General features: G+C 37.5%; 3 protein-coding genes and 1 long non-coding RNA gene across 9 annotated transcripts in view; 1 reads left to right on the forward strand and 3 right to left on the reverse strand.

Moving 5' to 3' along the window:
* Window positions 1-8,091, reverse strand: part of LOC120010781 (SCY1-like protein 2) — a 9,468-nt gene extending 1,377 nt beyond the window's left edge. The window contains exons 1-10 of one of the 3 annotated variants that reach the window (XM_038861636.1): window positions 7,237-8,090; window positions 6,744-6,848; window positions 5,300-5,407; window positions 4,696-4,878; window positions 3,791-3,917; window positions 3,181-3,242; window positions 2,958-3,044; window positions 2,508-2,594; window positions 1,561-1,674; window positions 612-740 (exon numbers count right to left, since the gene is read on the reverse strand). In XM_038861636.1, coding sequence (XP_038717564.1) covers window positions 612-740; window positions 1,561-1,674; window positions 2,508-2,594; window positions 2,958-3,044; window positions 3,181-3,242; window positions 3,791-3,917; window positions 4,696-4,878; window positions 5,300-5,407; window positions 6,744-6,848; window positions 7,237-7,719 — 1,485 coding nt within the window. In that variant the 5' untranslated portion in view covers window positions 7,720-8,090. Of the gene's footprint in view, window positions 1-611; window positions 741-1,560; window positions 1,675-2,507; window positions 2,595-2,957; window positions 3,045-3,180; window positions 3,243-3,790; window positions 3,918-4,695; window positions 4,879-5,299; window positions 5,408-6,743; window positions 6,849-7,236 lie in introns of all 3 variants that reach the window. The other 2 variants (XM_038861637.1, XM_038861634.1) reach the window with 2 other exon arrangements.
* An 816-nt stretch (window positions 8,092-8,907) lies between these two features.
* Window positions 8,908-13,970, reverse strand: LOC120010782 (disease resistance protein RPV1-like). 4 transcript variants are annotated; one of them, XM_038861641.1, is made up of 5 exons: window positions 12,720-13,969; window positions 11,405-11,922; window positions 9,823-10,456; window positions 9,417-9,739; window positions 8,908-9,299 (listed from the first exon to the last, which is right to left on the reverse strand). In XM_038861641.1, exons 2-4 carry the CDS (start codon window positions 11,890-11,892, stop codon window positions 9,689-9,691), a joined length of 1,173 nt encoding a protein of 390 aa, XP_038717569.1. In that variant the 5' UTR covers window positions 11,893-11,922; window positions 12,720-13,969; the 3' UTR covers window positions 8,908-9,299; window positions 9,417-9,688. The 4 variants fall into 4 exon arrangements, with proteins under 4 accessions (XP_038717569.1, XP_038717568.1, XP_038717566.1 ...); XM_038861640.1 differs by having other exon boundaries at window positions 9,417-10,456; window positions 11,405-11,769; window positions 12,720-13,970; XM_038861638.1 differs by having other exon boundaries at window positions 9,417-10,456; window positions 12,720-13,967.
* LOC120011174 (cell wall / vacuolar inhibitor of fructosidase 1-like) lies at window positions 13,332-13,848 on the forward strand. The gene is made up of 2 exons (XM_038862242.1): window positions 13,332-13,548; window positions 13,655-13,848. Exons 1-2 carry the CDS (start codon window positions 13,332-13,334, stop codon window positions 13,846-13,848), a joined length of 411 nt encoding a protein of 136 aa, XP_038718170.1.
* A 1,027-nt stretch (window positions 13,971-14,997) lies between the features above and the next one.
* Window positions 14,998-15,630, reverse strand: LOC120010784. The gene is made up of 3 exons (XR_005470919.1): window positions 15,537-15,630; window positions 15,192-15,447; window positions 14,998-15,105 (listed from the first exon to the last, which is right to left on the reverse strand). It is a non-coding gene; the product is annotated as an uncharacterized LOC120010784 (long non-coding RNA).
* Window positions 15,631-15,906: the final 276 nt, after the last annotated feature.

The following is a 15,906-nucleotide window of genomic DNA, read 5'->3' on the forward strand; positions in this document are numbered from 1 at the left end:
AAGCAAGAATTCAAGCTGCTGTAAGCTCTGATTAACACATTCTACCATAGAGCAGTAGAGCACATAGGAGGACACAAAATAGGTAACATCTCATCTTCGCTTCAATATGAACTTGATTAACTGTACCAACAAACACTTATCTTCCAAACTTTAGATCTTCATCAGGATAAGCACAAAAAATAACAGTAAAGACTATCCGTTTTATGGACGCAAAGAAATGACCCTTGGCAACGTGATAAGCTAGGTAAACATCAAATCAAGGCTCTGAACTGACAATGCATTTGTTTCTCTCCTCTACATTGTATACTCCTAGATTTTAGGGGGTTGATTGCCAAACATACATACAAGTTGACAGACAACTGAACACTGAAATGTCTATTTCTGATCAAAGGCACAATAAGATAATATTTAACATGAAATAAGGAGCCTGGATCTGTAAATATATGAGGTCTTCAAAGTTCAACTAACATTGAGGTGAAAAAGAAAGAAAGAAAAAACTATGCAGGAGTAAAACAACAAATAAGGAGAACATCTGGGACATGAATATCAAATGTAATTAAAGGAAATAGACCAAATTATAGTTTCATAGAAAGCAAAATAAGCAGCAATACCTGAACATCAAGTTGCTTAGCAATGAATGCCGATTTCCTCAAAGCTTCCTCTTGTATGCGAGGATCTGTATCATCGTAAGCTCGAACAAGCAATGGCAAGATGTGAGATATTAAGTTCTCTTGATTAGTCTGCAAAAATTACTAAATACACAAAAAATACAGAGGAGTACATAAAAATGTAATATTAAGTATCCTATTTAATTAATTTTCTTAATTACTACCCATTAAAAATCAGTTTATTTCAGAAAACAAACTGATAATCAAAACACATTCAAAAGGATACTAAGATCACTTCTTTGCATGGCTTGTTAACATGATTTCAAATGAAAAATTATTCAATTTGGCGTCATGAAAGTAGGTTAATAAATAGTTATCAAGTATCAACTACAAGCCCTAATAAGGGCTTGAAATCTTACAACAATCATAAAATATTGCTACCAAAAAGAAAATGACAGGAGATATCGAAAGTGAAAAATGAAAAGAAAATATAGAAAAGTTAAAAATGAGTACCTTAGTATAAAAATCAACAGCTAGGGAAAATTACACAAAACATATAATGATTTATGTTAAATGTAATAATAGGGCCCAATGGTTTCAGCCTTTCAGGGTATTGTCCACTTTGGCCAATAAGAATTAACCTTATTGCCCTAAAAGAATCCAAAAGAAAAGGGAGAATACTTTTAGACTCAAATCAAGGGTTCAATCAACTCAATATCCTTCTTGGGAGGCCCATAAAGTCAATAGATGTAGAGATGAGCTTCTCTCACCTTTATTTAATAACTTACAAAGTCATTTATGGTAGCGAGATGGTATACCTATACTATTTAATTAATTCAACACTACAAAATGTAGGACTTGGTGATTTTGGATAAAAGAAACTAACCACAGTGTCAGATAAAAACCCCATCAATATACCACGTGGATAAATCACCACAGTGCATTCAATTACCTTGAGGATAATAAGCTCTGCATGCTTCACAAGCAGCAATAGTGTCTCACCTGCAGCACTACTCAAGACAGGAACAAGAGCAGGCAGTGTGGACAGCTCAAAATCAACTTTATCCTACAAAAAAAATTCTAAGACATCAAAAGGCATGATCATGGGAGGTAAAAGATAAAACATATCCAGCAACACTCGCAGATTTATGTCTCTATCTACAACCAGAAAGCAAGAATAGACGATGATATCAGTCCATATCACCAATTATACTAACTTTGTTAGATGTCATACAAAAACTTTCATTACAGCTACTAGTACATCACAAAAAGTCAATCTCAAAACACGGGCACAGAACAAAAGTTGGCTTTTTAAAAGCTCATTTGCTGCCATCCATTCTTGATGCTTCTGGCTTTCTCTTGGATCTTGATCGTCCAAGAGAGACTGATATCACATAACAATCTATGCAGAAGAAAAAGTCTACAATCATCTCCTTCAAACATGCTGCCCAAATTACAAAATCAAACAGACCCAAGGAGCAGAACAAGGAAACTACGAGGAGGCTAAATTAGTGACATTCAAATTGTTGAAACCCCTATTGTCTTTCCCTCTCCAGATCATCCACATTAAGCCATAGGGCCATCTCAGTTATCTTTCTCTCAGGCAAGCTCTTGCAAAGAGATTTCCAAGATCTAAGCTCATCTGTCAGTGATTTATTCAGTGATCCACTCCAAGAGTCTTCTGTTATAGGTTTTCCTTCCCATTTATAAATGGCTTTCTAAAGAAGTTCCTAATCTTGATTATACCATCCTATCTTAGCGAAGTGAAACAATTTCACAAAACAGTTTTATATATTAATTCTCAAGAAATTGTTTATTCTTTGTCCAAATTCCCACGTTATTTCAAAGAATAAGTCAAAAACTGCTGATTTTGCATCACAGTGGAGATTGGATTGGTACCTGAGACTCTGCTATAGTCAGAACCATGGGTAGGATCATTGGTTGCATCACCAAATTCCGAAGTTCTGCACAGAGAGGAGGCAGTACCTGCCAGTGACACTGTTTATTCAAAATGGCAACCCAACTCTGGTAAATTAAAATGCTTGAACTATTTGTCTCCCATTTAAACTCAACAAACTATCAGCACGTGCAAAATTAAAATTTTTTGAAGAAAGAGGCTACTTTGAAATGAATGAGTAACGTCCCAATACACTTTGTAACTAAATTGATTCATCCAAAGTATAGGAAAACTATCAGAAGACATTTTATGCATATCAACAATGTTTATTTAAAACCATAGACTTTGTTCCTTAAAAAAAAGAAGATGCAGTCATGTTTAAGTATGCATGTGCATCAGACACCAAAAGAAAACCAAGGACATCTAAAATAGTGTAAGGAGAATATTGAAACCTTATACCGCAATACACAGGGGTCAAAATCTTTCCACATGTCTGATAATGCTTTCAGAAACTCAGACTTCTGCATGTTATCTCTTTCCTGCAAGAAAATATAAAGCCACCCAATTGTTATAACGTCCACTGATATTTATTTAATATACTAGTAACGGAATAAGGCAACTAAGGTAACTCCATCCTGAGAGCTTGCGTGTCAAATCTAAAATGAAAAGGCATACAAGTATGTGGTCGAGGAAGCAAAGGGCACGCAACCTAGTGTCATCCCGGAAAAATGGAGAACCTACATAAAAAGAAGAAAACTTTAACAACATTACAAACCAACATAGTAATTAAGGATAAACATCATCACTAGGCAAACTGGTCATAATTTTTAGGCCACTGGGTTTAATACTTTAATCAGTCATCACGACATTGATAACATTAAATCCATTACACAAATGAATTAATAGCCGATGTAACACACTTCTGCACAAAGCTGGATAGTGTTCTAGTTTCTTACAAGCAACACCAACTGCAGGGTAACATTATCTACTATGGAGACAGGAAGTCATGGCAGCCCAGCAACAGTACAGCACATATCCTAGTCGACAATCATGTATAACCATTCGAATAACACTTTTCTATCCTCCAACTTAACTAAATGAGAAAAGACAGAACCACAGGATTTCAAAAGTGCATAATATATCTGGACTTCCCTATTGTCTTATCAGTCAATTCCTGAAAATTCTACATATGAGAAGAAAATTTTTATTCCAATGTTCAATAATTTTATTAATTTCCAATCACAACAGAGACAAAACAATTTATCCACAAGGCTCATTTATGTACCCGTAAAGTCGAACGCTGTTGGTCTGAAAGACTCTTTTGGAGAGAGCATCCTTTGCAAATCAGGAACTAACTCTGGTGGAATTGAGGAGAAAGCTTCACTGGATATGTAAGTCAAGGTATTCATGTACTACAAAAAAAAAAGCACCAGATTCAATTGACAGAGTGAATTAAACTATTAGAAAAATTACCTCCTTATAAATAATTATGACCAATGCCATTGCTCTAGACAAGTCATCCTACAGAAAAAACACTATTCATTTCACTAGTTATCTAATGATGGATGGCGAATCAATGCAATGAAATGCTTAATGGGTAATGATTAATATTAAGAAACTCAAACATATGGGATGAAGATTAAGAAACTCAACTATATGGGAGCAATTTGATATCGATACAAACAGGGTGAAAAAAGTATAATCTATAGTTAGTGCTGAATAATGGTGATGGTCTTTTCTGACAAACATGTCAATCATTTCACTTTCCTTGATTCAGTCTAATTTTGGGGATTCAAGAGACTTGATAGTGGTAAGATTCTCTGGAATTATGCAGTAAAAGACGTTAATTTTGCAAAACATTATATAATCTTGTCCAATTTTAATATATTTCCTTAATCGTATTATTCCATCCAAAACTTCAATTCAGAATGAAAGGCCTTTTACGTCAGCATGTCCAAGAAGTCAAGAAAATTCAATCAATGAAGACTCATTAGAAAGAATTTTTCGTTAGGTCTACAATCTTTTCAAAAGAGCGCAGAACCTCCCTTTTCCTACGCGTGGTTCAGTCACAATCGTGGTATTAAAGTATATAGAACAACAATAAACAAGGTTAATGTTTATCATGAAGTAGAACTATAATTCTCTTTCCCTCAAGGGAGTAAAAAAATTAAAAAATAATAAAAGATGTACCATTTTGACATTGTTGTGGCAATCAAACAATGGTTTGTGTGTAATCAAATGATAGGCAAGACATCCAAAACTGAAAATATCAGAAGAACATCCCACTGAAGGCGTTTTACTCTGAATCAATTCTGGCGCTGAATAGTTCAATGATGGCTGAAGAGGCAGCGCAGAATCCTCAACATCATATTCCTGTGCAATCCACATGTGATCAAGAGATATAATTAATTATGGATAATTGCACGCAACATGCTACCATTCATCTCTGAAAGGACTGAATGGACTGAACTTTACATGACCTCAGACAAAAAGACATTTTGAATTCATACACAGCATGGAACATTTAGTTCATGTGAGAGAGAGAGAAGCTGATATTATAACAATATTTGAAGCTGTCTATGGAGTACAAAACACGCAAGTCTTTGAAGTGCCAGTTGGGTGGAAAATGAAGGGAGAGGGCATATAGAGACAAAGAAAAGATGAGAATCATGATAGGCAACTATATACCAAAAGCATAGTTATATCAAGAAAATGATTATAAGCACTGGATAGGTGGATGCAGGTAGTTTTTCCAAACCCAGATCTAAAGAAAATCTTCTCCAATTTTACTCACAGCATAATGAAAAGGCTGCACAGACGAATCACGTGAAGCCTGATCAGCTGAGATTGTAAAACCAAATCCACCAAGCTTCCAAGCTCCGCTTGAAGTAATAAATACATTCTGCAAAATAGATTCCTTGTCAATAGACACAAACATCCAGTATGCAATGGGCTCTAAACGACAATGGTCAATACCAGGGGTTCTCGACATCAGACCATTACCTATCAAATTTTCATTTAAAAGAATAGATGAGATCAACAGCAAAAAGAAACAAGGAATAGAGAAGTGTTTCACATAAACCTGAACAGAAACTAAAGTCAGCTGTTCTAGGCATAAGATAAAACATTTATGAGTGTAACAAATATTTAACCATTTCAAAGCTAGGCATTGACCCTTTTCAAAATGCTTCACATCGTACTTGGCATAGAGACTCAACCTCAGAATTCCTCACAAGACCAATAAGCCTACAAATGGAAACACTTGTTTCTCTATTATTGATGAATCCAATCATCTCAATTATGAATTCAGAGACACAAAGCCAAGCAATGACCATGGACACCAGACATTCTTAGCACTAGATCAACCTCAGTGATGGCTGAAGACAAGCATCACCATTCACCACAACTGCCATGACCAACAATGCACTACTGACCATGGGCCATCCCCTCTTCCATTGTTGTACCAAGAACAATTTATCTACAAATCACTAGCAGTTTCCAACAACATCACCACTGCCAGACCCCATATACTGCCCATAATGTGACTAATGTCTGATGCCAGCAACATAAAGACCATGACATCACTGTCGCCTCATGCCTTCTATGGTTGAAAAACGTAAAAACATGACAACTAAAAGCTCCATTATCCAATTTTCTAAAAACAAGCCATTCTAATAGAACATAGCAGGTAATAGGTTCCTTAATGCTAAGGCATAACCCATCAAAAGACCACCAAAGCCTGATCACAAAGAGCTCTTGTATCTTACGCAATTCGGATGTAGGTACCACCATGCTTTAATTTAGGCTCAAGCCTAAGTTCTTAGTTCTTACACTTACCAACCACCAATATTGGTTATGGTAGACACTAAAATCTAGATAAAGCGACCAGTCTATAAATTAAAGTTTCTAACTCATGAATTGGAGACAAGGTCCAAGAGCAGAATTCCACAACTACAGCACTGGTTTCACACGCTGTAGATGGACATGACTAAGAAAACACCAAAGACATAATAACAGAAAGTCTGTAGTGAGTGTCTCACTCTAATCGAAAATATATTTTAGAAGTGGCTACACCCAAAACTTAAACCTAGCTGCTGGAACCACATTCTTAAACCTCTCACTTCTTACTAGACTGTAATTCAACAAAAGAAAATAAACATATGATAAGCAAATTCATTGGTTTATTCCTTCTACTTTGTTTAAGAAAGAGGGTAACAACAGTATAACGAAGTAGTAACCTCGGGCGATAAAGCTTGATGAATGAGACGCGCATTATTATGGAGGAAGTCCAAGGACTCTGCAATCTGAAGCAAGCCATGCTTCACCTCCAGCAAACCTATTTCCTGCAAAGCAAATCCCCTCTGAATAGCTATGAATTTCACAAAGAATGGCAAAAAAAGATATACCACATTGCATAAGCTATTGAAAGGAAAGCATCTCCCCAAATAATACTTCTGAAACACCATGTCACAGGAAGTAACATACATTCCATGTCTTGTTTTTAAGTATGAAGAATGCAATAACAAAATAGGAAATATTGTCATACACTCGTACCTATGGAAACTACTGCAAATAATAAATATATAAACTGAAGAAAGAATGATAAGCAACCACAAGAACTCCACATGACCGTTAGTTAATCTAAATCAAAACTCTACAAATAAAATTGGCATCACCATAAAACACATGAAACTATGTTACTGTAATAGAGTCGAATCCACCCACACTTACCATTCCCTGGAGCTCCTTGGGGACATTGGCCACATTCTCCACATTCCCGAGGGCGTTAGCTACCGACGCAAACAAGGGTTCTGTGACCATGGCCATCGCATTTTTGTTCTCGTCTAGTGCCTGCACCACGTGCACCACTCCAGGATGCCTAAACCTAACCAACCGTCCCGCATCGGCTCGGATCTTATCGAGGAACGCGTCCTCCGCAGCTTTAGACAGCCCCGCACAAGTTCGTGCCTCGGACAGTGCCTGTTTATCCAGCACCCACACGCACACAACGGGATATTGCTGCTTACGCGTCCCTTCCCGCGTAGCCTTTGCAGAGTATAACTTCCAAACAAGACCCGGCCCTGCCGAGCCGATCTTGTTGAGGAGTTCATAGTCCTGCAATGGCCTTGGCCCGGTCACCTCCTGTACAGTGGTATGTACTCTCTTCTCGATCACTGCTGCAGTCTTTGCTAGAGCTTGGGTTAGGGTTTTCATGTTAAGAGACACCTTGTTTCTCTTCTATGATTCCAAATTCCACCAAATTTCCAATGAATTACTCGTATATACATACGTCTGTAACTATATATATATATATATAATGCATAAATATGTAGGGGTGTGCATAGGCAAAAGGAAGAGAAGTTGAGAGAATTGAGATCAAACAATCTTCCTTGGCCGTCTTCGTTGTGTGTTTGATCTTGACTGATTTTTTATTCTTTCTTGATTCTCTGTTTTCTATAACCGATTTATTAATTTTTATCTTAACTCTTAATCGAAAGGAGAGGAGGTCCCTGACGCCCGACTGTGGGTTTGCAGTGGGCTAGGCTTTCGCCTCGGTCCATAAACTCAATTACAAATAGGTGCAGCATCCCGCTGATGGAATACCACATCGTTAAAATAGGAGTACCGCCCCTAGCTTATAAGCGGTAGGTCTTCCCAACCTATCAGCCAAGGTTTTCATGGGATTCAGCCCATGGGCCTTGGTTACAGCCGGCCCGTAAGGGCGTCGGTTGGGCTTTGGTTGGCAAGGGGGGTTGATTCGTGCTGTAGGCACGTGTGGGTTTCCATCATTGGTGCTTTCATTGAGAGAGTCGTGCGTCCTCGGAGAGGGCTGCCGTCTGTCGGGCGAGCGTAGCCGCCAGGCGAGTGCAGCCGCCGGCGAGCGTAGCCGCCGTGGGCGTCGGCTCCCCAAGGGGGGTGGAGTGATGGAATACCACATCGTTAAAATAGGAGTACCGCCCCTAGCTTATAAGCGGTAGGTCTTCCCAACCTATCAGCCAAGGTTTTCATGGGATTCAGCCCATGGGCCTTGGTTACAGCCGGCCCGTAAGGGCGTCGGTTGGGCTTTGGTTGGCAAGGGGGGTTGATTCGTGCTGTAGGCACGTGTGGGTTTCCATCACCCGCCCTAAACTCCTAAGCTATATTTCATCATCCTAACATCTTTCATTTCTTTATGGCATATTGGAAAATTCTATGTGGCAATTTTTAACAAACGTTAAATTTATGTCCCTAAACTATAAAACCGTAGCACTTTTCATCTCTTAACTATGCGAAAAAAAAATAAAAATCCTGGAATCACATTAAGGCATGCAAAAAGTTATTCGACATGAAGAATGTTATATCTACATCTAATTGTTGAAGAAAAAAAAAAACAACTTGACAAACCATATTAAATCGCAAACAGCTCTAAACGAAGTCAATTTAGCATGTAAGAACAATTAGATATCTGTACAAGAACAAAATCAGAGTGAGACATCAAAGCAACAACAATCATCATTCATCCATCTAAGAAGATTTCCAAATTATTGTCATTCATTTTCATTCAGACCAAAAGAAAAACTCATCATAGTCTCCTCCAATCATCCTCCGCTTCTTTCCCAAAAGGAAAAGTGTCTGATCAAAAGAATTTGTGCTTCAAAGTCAAACTCAAACAAAGAATACCATATGTCGGAATCAAAGAAAGTACAGAGAGTTACTACTGGAAAATATATCAACTGTGTTGCATCTTCGATCATTTTTCTGTGCAAAGAGTATGAAAACTGCAGATATAGCGATGACACCATACGAAAGAGAAGCTGCAAGACATAGATACACACAAAATTATGAATTCGTCAATTATGGTGCGATAAACATGTTTGTACAGCATTGAGTATTCATATTGATGGCAGAATTCAGTCTAAATGTACACATACCTCTTCTGTGAGATTCATCCAGCACTTAATACATGAAATAAAACAGGTTACCCCAAAGTAAGTAGAAAATGTGTGCAACAAATGGACCTTCCAACATTGCTGCTAGAACAATAGGCATTTACATGTCACACAGTGAATTCTTGTTTTTCATTTGCAAGAACTCAAGTTATCATGTCTGCTACTCAGGTACTCTGTAATTTGGCAAGGCATCTGAGAAAAAGATTCCTTTAATCTAATCATGAAGCATTGCCTATTTTAAGGATTTCCAATAATCAGGATATTTTTCCAGTCTCTTCAATGCACTTTTCCACTCTGGTATACTCCTGCCAAACAGAAAAGAACCTAATACTTTAAGAGCTAAAGGAACGCCATAAACATAATTGACAAACAGGTTGGACAGTTCTACATAGTCATTTTCTGGCTGCTCTTTCTTGAAAGCCTTCCGACAAAAGAGGTGAAGTGCTTCATCATGATTTAATCTCTCAACTCTGTATATTCGATCAACACCATGCCTTACCAGCAGATTTTCATCCCTAACTGTTATGATGATTCTGCTTCCCTCGCAGAACCAGTCATGATTTCCAGCTAAGCTTTCTAGTTGCTCTAATTTATCCACACCGTCAACAACCAGAAGAATCTTTTTGAAGTATATCATTTTTCTAATAGCAGCCGCTCCTCCATTGACATTCCACAAGCTCATATTCACATTTCTTTCCTTGAAGATATCAGAAAGAATTTGTTGCTGTAAAGAAACGAGACCAAATCTTTCAGAAACTTCCCCAACATCAGAAAGAAAGGTATTGCCTTCAAATTGACAAGATAAACTGTCATAAACAGCTTGAGCAATAGTTGTTTTACCAATTCCTTTCGTCCCACAGATTCCTATAAACCGAACACCATCTAGCCCCATTTCTAGAAGCAACTCCGTTTCCCTGATACGGGAATCTATTCCAACTAGTTCCTTGGAAACAATTGAGAATGTCTGACCCAATCTAACTGATATCTCTTCAACAATGTCTTCAATAAATTTGGACTCGTGCCTACAGGGGGAAAAAAGGTTCATGTGGAGAGATAGTAAGAACAACGATGGGGCCAACAATGCTGAAGGGAAGAAGGAAAGTTACAAATTTTCTACTATGCTGTCCAAACTCCAAAGTGAAGCTCATGTTTATTTGGGCATCGCAGCATAGAACAATTGTGCTGTTATAATCAGTTCATGAATAAATATCCATCTCAGATATTCTTGAAAGTAAACCCTATAAAACAGCCATTGAATTCAAAGGTCATCTAATTGTTCCAATTCAACTTGTTGATCACTAAATTTCATATTGAAGCACAATCTAGTTTTTCTAGATAAAGGTAGTAGAAAATAGAAATAGAAGAAAGGGAAATTTAAACTGCAATTTTAAAGAATAAAGAACTTTGAAGAAAATATATATTATCGATTAATGGATTGCAAAAACAAGGGAAAAAATTAGTAATGTCAAGCCATCTATTAAAAATAGTCACAGCCTTCCAAAACAAAAATTTAAGGACTCCAATAGAGTTTTTGAGATTCCATTCAGTATTCATAGCCTTCCAAAACCAAAACTAAGACCCCAATAGAGTTTTTAGAATCCATTCTCAAGATAAGATATAAAAAAATTTTACAAGCCCTATAAAAAAATTCCAAGCCTATTTTTTGTTGTATAATTATTACAAACCACTTGCATAATTCCCGATGTCTAATCTATTTTTGTGATGATTTATGTTGTACTTCACCAATGTCATTAACTTACATGATTATTATAGAAAATTCTTTACAGTATGTGAGCTTATATATATACACCTAATATCAATCCAAAAGATGTAAACAACTTTTGTGCACAAGGCTCTTACAGTGGGCGTGGTCGGGGACAAACACGATGTATGAAGACTTTATCCCCGCATAAAAACAATTCAAGTGTACAACAATATCCAAAGAAGGATAAAAAGAATGTACTGGTTACCTATCCAGTAAAGCCCATCCAGAGAGATTGGCCACCTCTGTCATTGCCTCCCGCCACCTACTTACTCTCTCCATATTTTGCTTGAAAGTGTCTTCATGTTCAGCAAAGGCCCTCTCGAATTTCCCAGCTTGTTTCCGTACGTCAGAAGGCTCCACATCATAGAAAACTGGAAAAACTGTCTGCTCCATTGTTTCCATGCACTTTACAATCTTAACAAGTTCATCCAAGCAGCATATTGATGATGCATAGTTTCTTGAGAAAACAATGATTGAAAACCTTGATTCTTCAATGGCTTTCAGGACTATTGGTGAAACACTCTTTCTTCTCTCCAATGCTTCATCGTCCCTAAACGTGTTAATGCCTTTCTGATGCAGAGCGGTTAATAGATGATCAGTAAAGTTGTTGCGGGTATCTTCACCTCTAAAACTAATAAATACATCATAAGCACATTGAGGTGAAGAAAGCTTCTGTAAGTTCCTGGAAGTCATGGAGTATTTAGCAACCTATCAAATCAAGATCTGCAAAACATTGAGAAACTAGTAAAAAGTGTGAAAAGATCAGCTCTTAATTTTCAAGGTGTTTTTTTTTATTGCAATAAGGAGGTAATTTTTTTCACTTTCTATATCCCTATAGTTGTCAAAAAGATGAATGAGTTCCCACTGATTTACAATGAAATGCATAGATCAATTTCACTATTTAAAAAATCGTTAAAGCTAAATCCGGTGCTGGTGGAAGTATGTATGTTGATGATTCACTGGTTCATTCATGGAATAATGTGAGTGGCCTATACTCGACGATTAAAGACTTGCTTGGCAATCAAAACTATAGCTAATACCATTTCCAGAAACGCCCTAAAGTGAATGACAGATCTCTGACAGTTCCAGTAAGATGTAATTTAGATCAGTAACTTCCTTCTCTAATAATTTTTTTCTTACTTTTGCGAGACTGAAAACCCAGACAAGGGAATAGTATACGATTTACGGAATGAAGGAATTTAAAACAAAGAGAAAAGGCTAATTTTGTGGACGAATAATGCGTGATAGCCAAATCTCCCAAAATCTTAAGCCGATGAAAAGGTGAATTCTATCATTTTACAGATATTCCAAGTTCCAACATGCTTGAGCAGTCAAGATTACAAAACCACCCAAAAGAAAGAAAGACATTGTTCTGAGTCAAATCTACTTGCAGCTATGGGACACGAACAAATGCAGAAATTGCTCTCGAGCCCAAAGAGATAAATGGGAACCATAAACCAAAATGGAATTCGCAAGCAAAACGAAAAACAGAGAACACGAAAGCAAAGTCAACCAAATACCTTCCAAATATGAAAATCCGCGACTAATTTCCTTGAATCCGTCATCCATGCGAGTGCTTTCATTCTTTTTATTCAAAGGCCCTTGTCTTCTTACATTTCGACGATTATACTGGTTGGTTTGTCTATGCAAGTTTTCAACTGTCCATGGTCTCTTCCTCAACCACCCAAAATGAAAAAATCGGGTGCATTGCTTTTGGGCCTGGCAGGCCGGACCATACCAGTTGGGATCCAGCACCATAAAATCGGCCCATAAATTAAATGGGCTTTTATATTTAGATGGGCTCAAGTTTCAAACATTAATCGGGAAGCCTACGCCTACACCACTGACTGCCACTCACTATAGAGCTTCCAAGATCAAGACGGTAAGATATTCCTCTGATGCAGGCAAGTCTCAAGCTTAACAGCTTACTCTGACTAAGCACACCATACGATTTGGTCATGGTGTCGTTGCTTTTCTTCTGCCTTGATCTCTGCCCCACAAAAACCTATAGATATAAATGATCACGCTCGATACAGAGACACAGAGCTGCTAAGGCGTCATCCAATCAATTTCCTTTCTTCAAAGCCTTGAATCTCTTTTCCACACGAAAGATGAAGATTACTTTCACAATCATGTCTCTGGTCTTCACTTCTCTCATACTGTTCACATTCCCTGTTCATTCTTCTTCAATTCCAAGCATTATCGACACAAGCGACATAGTAGAGCAAACTTGCAGACAAACTCCTTACTACGATCTCTGCCTCTGGACTCTCCGATCAATTCCTCAAAGCCACAACGCAAACATCAGAGAGCTCGCTCAGATCATGGTGGATACACTCGATTCCAGGGGCACCAATACACTCCGATAACTTCTTCAGAGTGGTATGGACCAGAGCACGCAAGAGGCACTGCATTCTTGTGCGGAGAGGTACAGGGTGGGTTATTGTGTGAGGAGATGTTCCTGAAGCTATTTCCAAAGGCGACTATAAGTCTGCAGAGCAAGGTACATTCGATGCTGCAACTGAGGCCAGGTCCTGTGAGAGAGGATTTTCTAGAGGAAGATCTCCTTTGTCGGACCAGAACAAGCTTGTTCATCATACCTCCATTGTGGCTGCAGCTATTGTCAAGGCCATAGCTCGTGGTGGTTGAAGCAGAGTTTGATCTCTCTGGCTATTTGATTGATGATGCGGGATTTATTTATTTTGTTTCTAAATAATTTAGTCCTGCAGTGCTGTTATTGGTTTTGTACTGTAGGCTTCTTTTCCTGATTAAATAATCAATTGTTGAAATTTGTTAACAATCATTCCTTCCTTCATAGTCTTTCCTCTTTGTCAATTATGGCAATAACATATCCACGGTCAACGACGGCTGATGTACCAAGAGCTTCTTATATGCTTTCATATACTTTCCTCTTTTAAATCATCTCTTCACTAACTTCGTCACATCTCATCAATGAATAAAATAAGAGTAAAAAAACAAGTAAACCACATCAATCTGTCTACTTGTATGTATGCACTCTGTAGACATGTATAGAAATCGCAAAACATAGCAAGGTAAATGGATACATCTCTCTGTTATTATAACAAAATACAAGTAACATGAACAATGGACAAACAGACATGGAGAGCTTATAATAAGACAGACATATTTGGACAAGTTCTCAGAGACCCGCAATCAGGAAGAAAAACTACAAGAAAAACAATTCAGACTGAGCAGGGTAGGACAAATACTTAATTAGGACATCAGACCCTGTGGACGAACTGTGTATTTAATGTCTATATCCAACAGTACGCTTTTCACCGTAAAATCATCGCAGGCCATGGATTCACCCCAGCAGCTGGCATTGTAGGCCGTAGTATGGGGACCCTTCTCACGACCGAAAATGCCTCATTCAGATGAGCAACACGAGTCGTGAACTGAGACACCTTCTGTTGAGAATTGAGTTTAGTAAGAAAAGTGTACATGCATCAATTATAATTTGCACAAGGCAATTGAAAACAGAAACATATATCCATTTTCAATGAGCATAACTGAAGGGGAGAAGGCACAAAATGAAAATGCATCTGTTGATAAAAGTTATTGCAAGTAACAGAGCTAATCTAATACTAATTAACAGCACACAGATTTTTTCAATTGATTACTTCCAGCAAGAAATCAAATTGGATGGGTTTGGTTACCAAATGTCACTTTCTAAAGTAAGCAATCCTTTCTAACAAAATTTGTCTTTTTACACTGCTTGTCCTTTTATTTCAATTACATGTTCCAACAAACAAGAAAATGTAACTGATTCCTCTTTCCACTCAGTGGCATTTGGACATGTTCCTGCAAGTGTCGTTGGATTGCACAAGAACACTGTTGCCCCTACTCTCCCAGTCCTACAGCAACCTCTCCTTGCTTCCTTAAACCCTACAAAAAAACACAATTAGCATTGACAATCACAATTCAATTTTGTATCTAAAAGGGTTTAAAAAAGGTCTGTTAAGGATATATACCATAGTTTGAGGGAGAGTTGACAATGTCATACAAAGGTTTGTAAATGTCAAATATGACAACCTTAAGACCAGGTAGTTGCTTTTGAAGAGCTTTAGATGCAGAATCGATCCTCTTATTAAATTTTTGCACATCAGCGTTGATCCCGGACACACATCCTGGCTTGTGAAATCCAAACAAAGTGATTGCTGCAGGAAGGCAACCTAATGGGGGCAGTGAAGTTACCCCAAGTTTCCTGGCCCCCAAACCATACAAATCCTGTTTATATAGACAAGCAAATCATGTTAACGTCTTTAAAATTTGAATGTCAATGAATATATTTAACTAAATTATCTATAATAATGTACCTTAACAAAGCGTGTAAATGAACCGACAAGGGACAAGCCATACTGGTCAGCAGTGTAGACCTTGTTAAGCCGAGGATTAACATAGTAGTTCTGAAAAAAATTCATCGCTAATCTACATTGCATGACACACCTGGCTAAAGGAATTTACTTTTACTGACACACGTAGTGACAAAAATATAATTTCATCACTAATTCCATTGCTAATTCGACAATAGTCATATGAAGAAAGCATGAAGTGAATTAGAGGATATGAGACCATTTTTTTTTCCATTTTTTTATTAAATATATTATAAAGTAGTATATTAAAGATAATTGCATGCCAATCCACATAAGAAATTTTTTTTAAATTTTGTAATGTCACCTCGGCTTC

The sequence above is a fragment of the Tripterygium wilfordii genome, chromosome 12 (genome assembly GCF_013401445.1).
Source record: "Tripterygium wilfordii isolate XIE 37 chromosome 12, ASM1340144v1, whole genome shotgun sequence".
Classification (NCBI taxonomy): Eukaryota; Viridiplantae; Streptophyta; class Magnoliopsida; order Celastrales; family Celastraceae; genus Tripterygium; species Tripterygium wilfordii.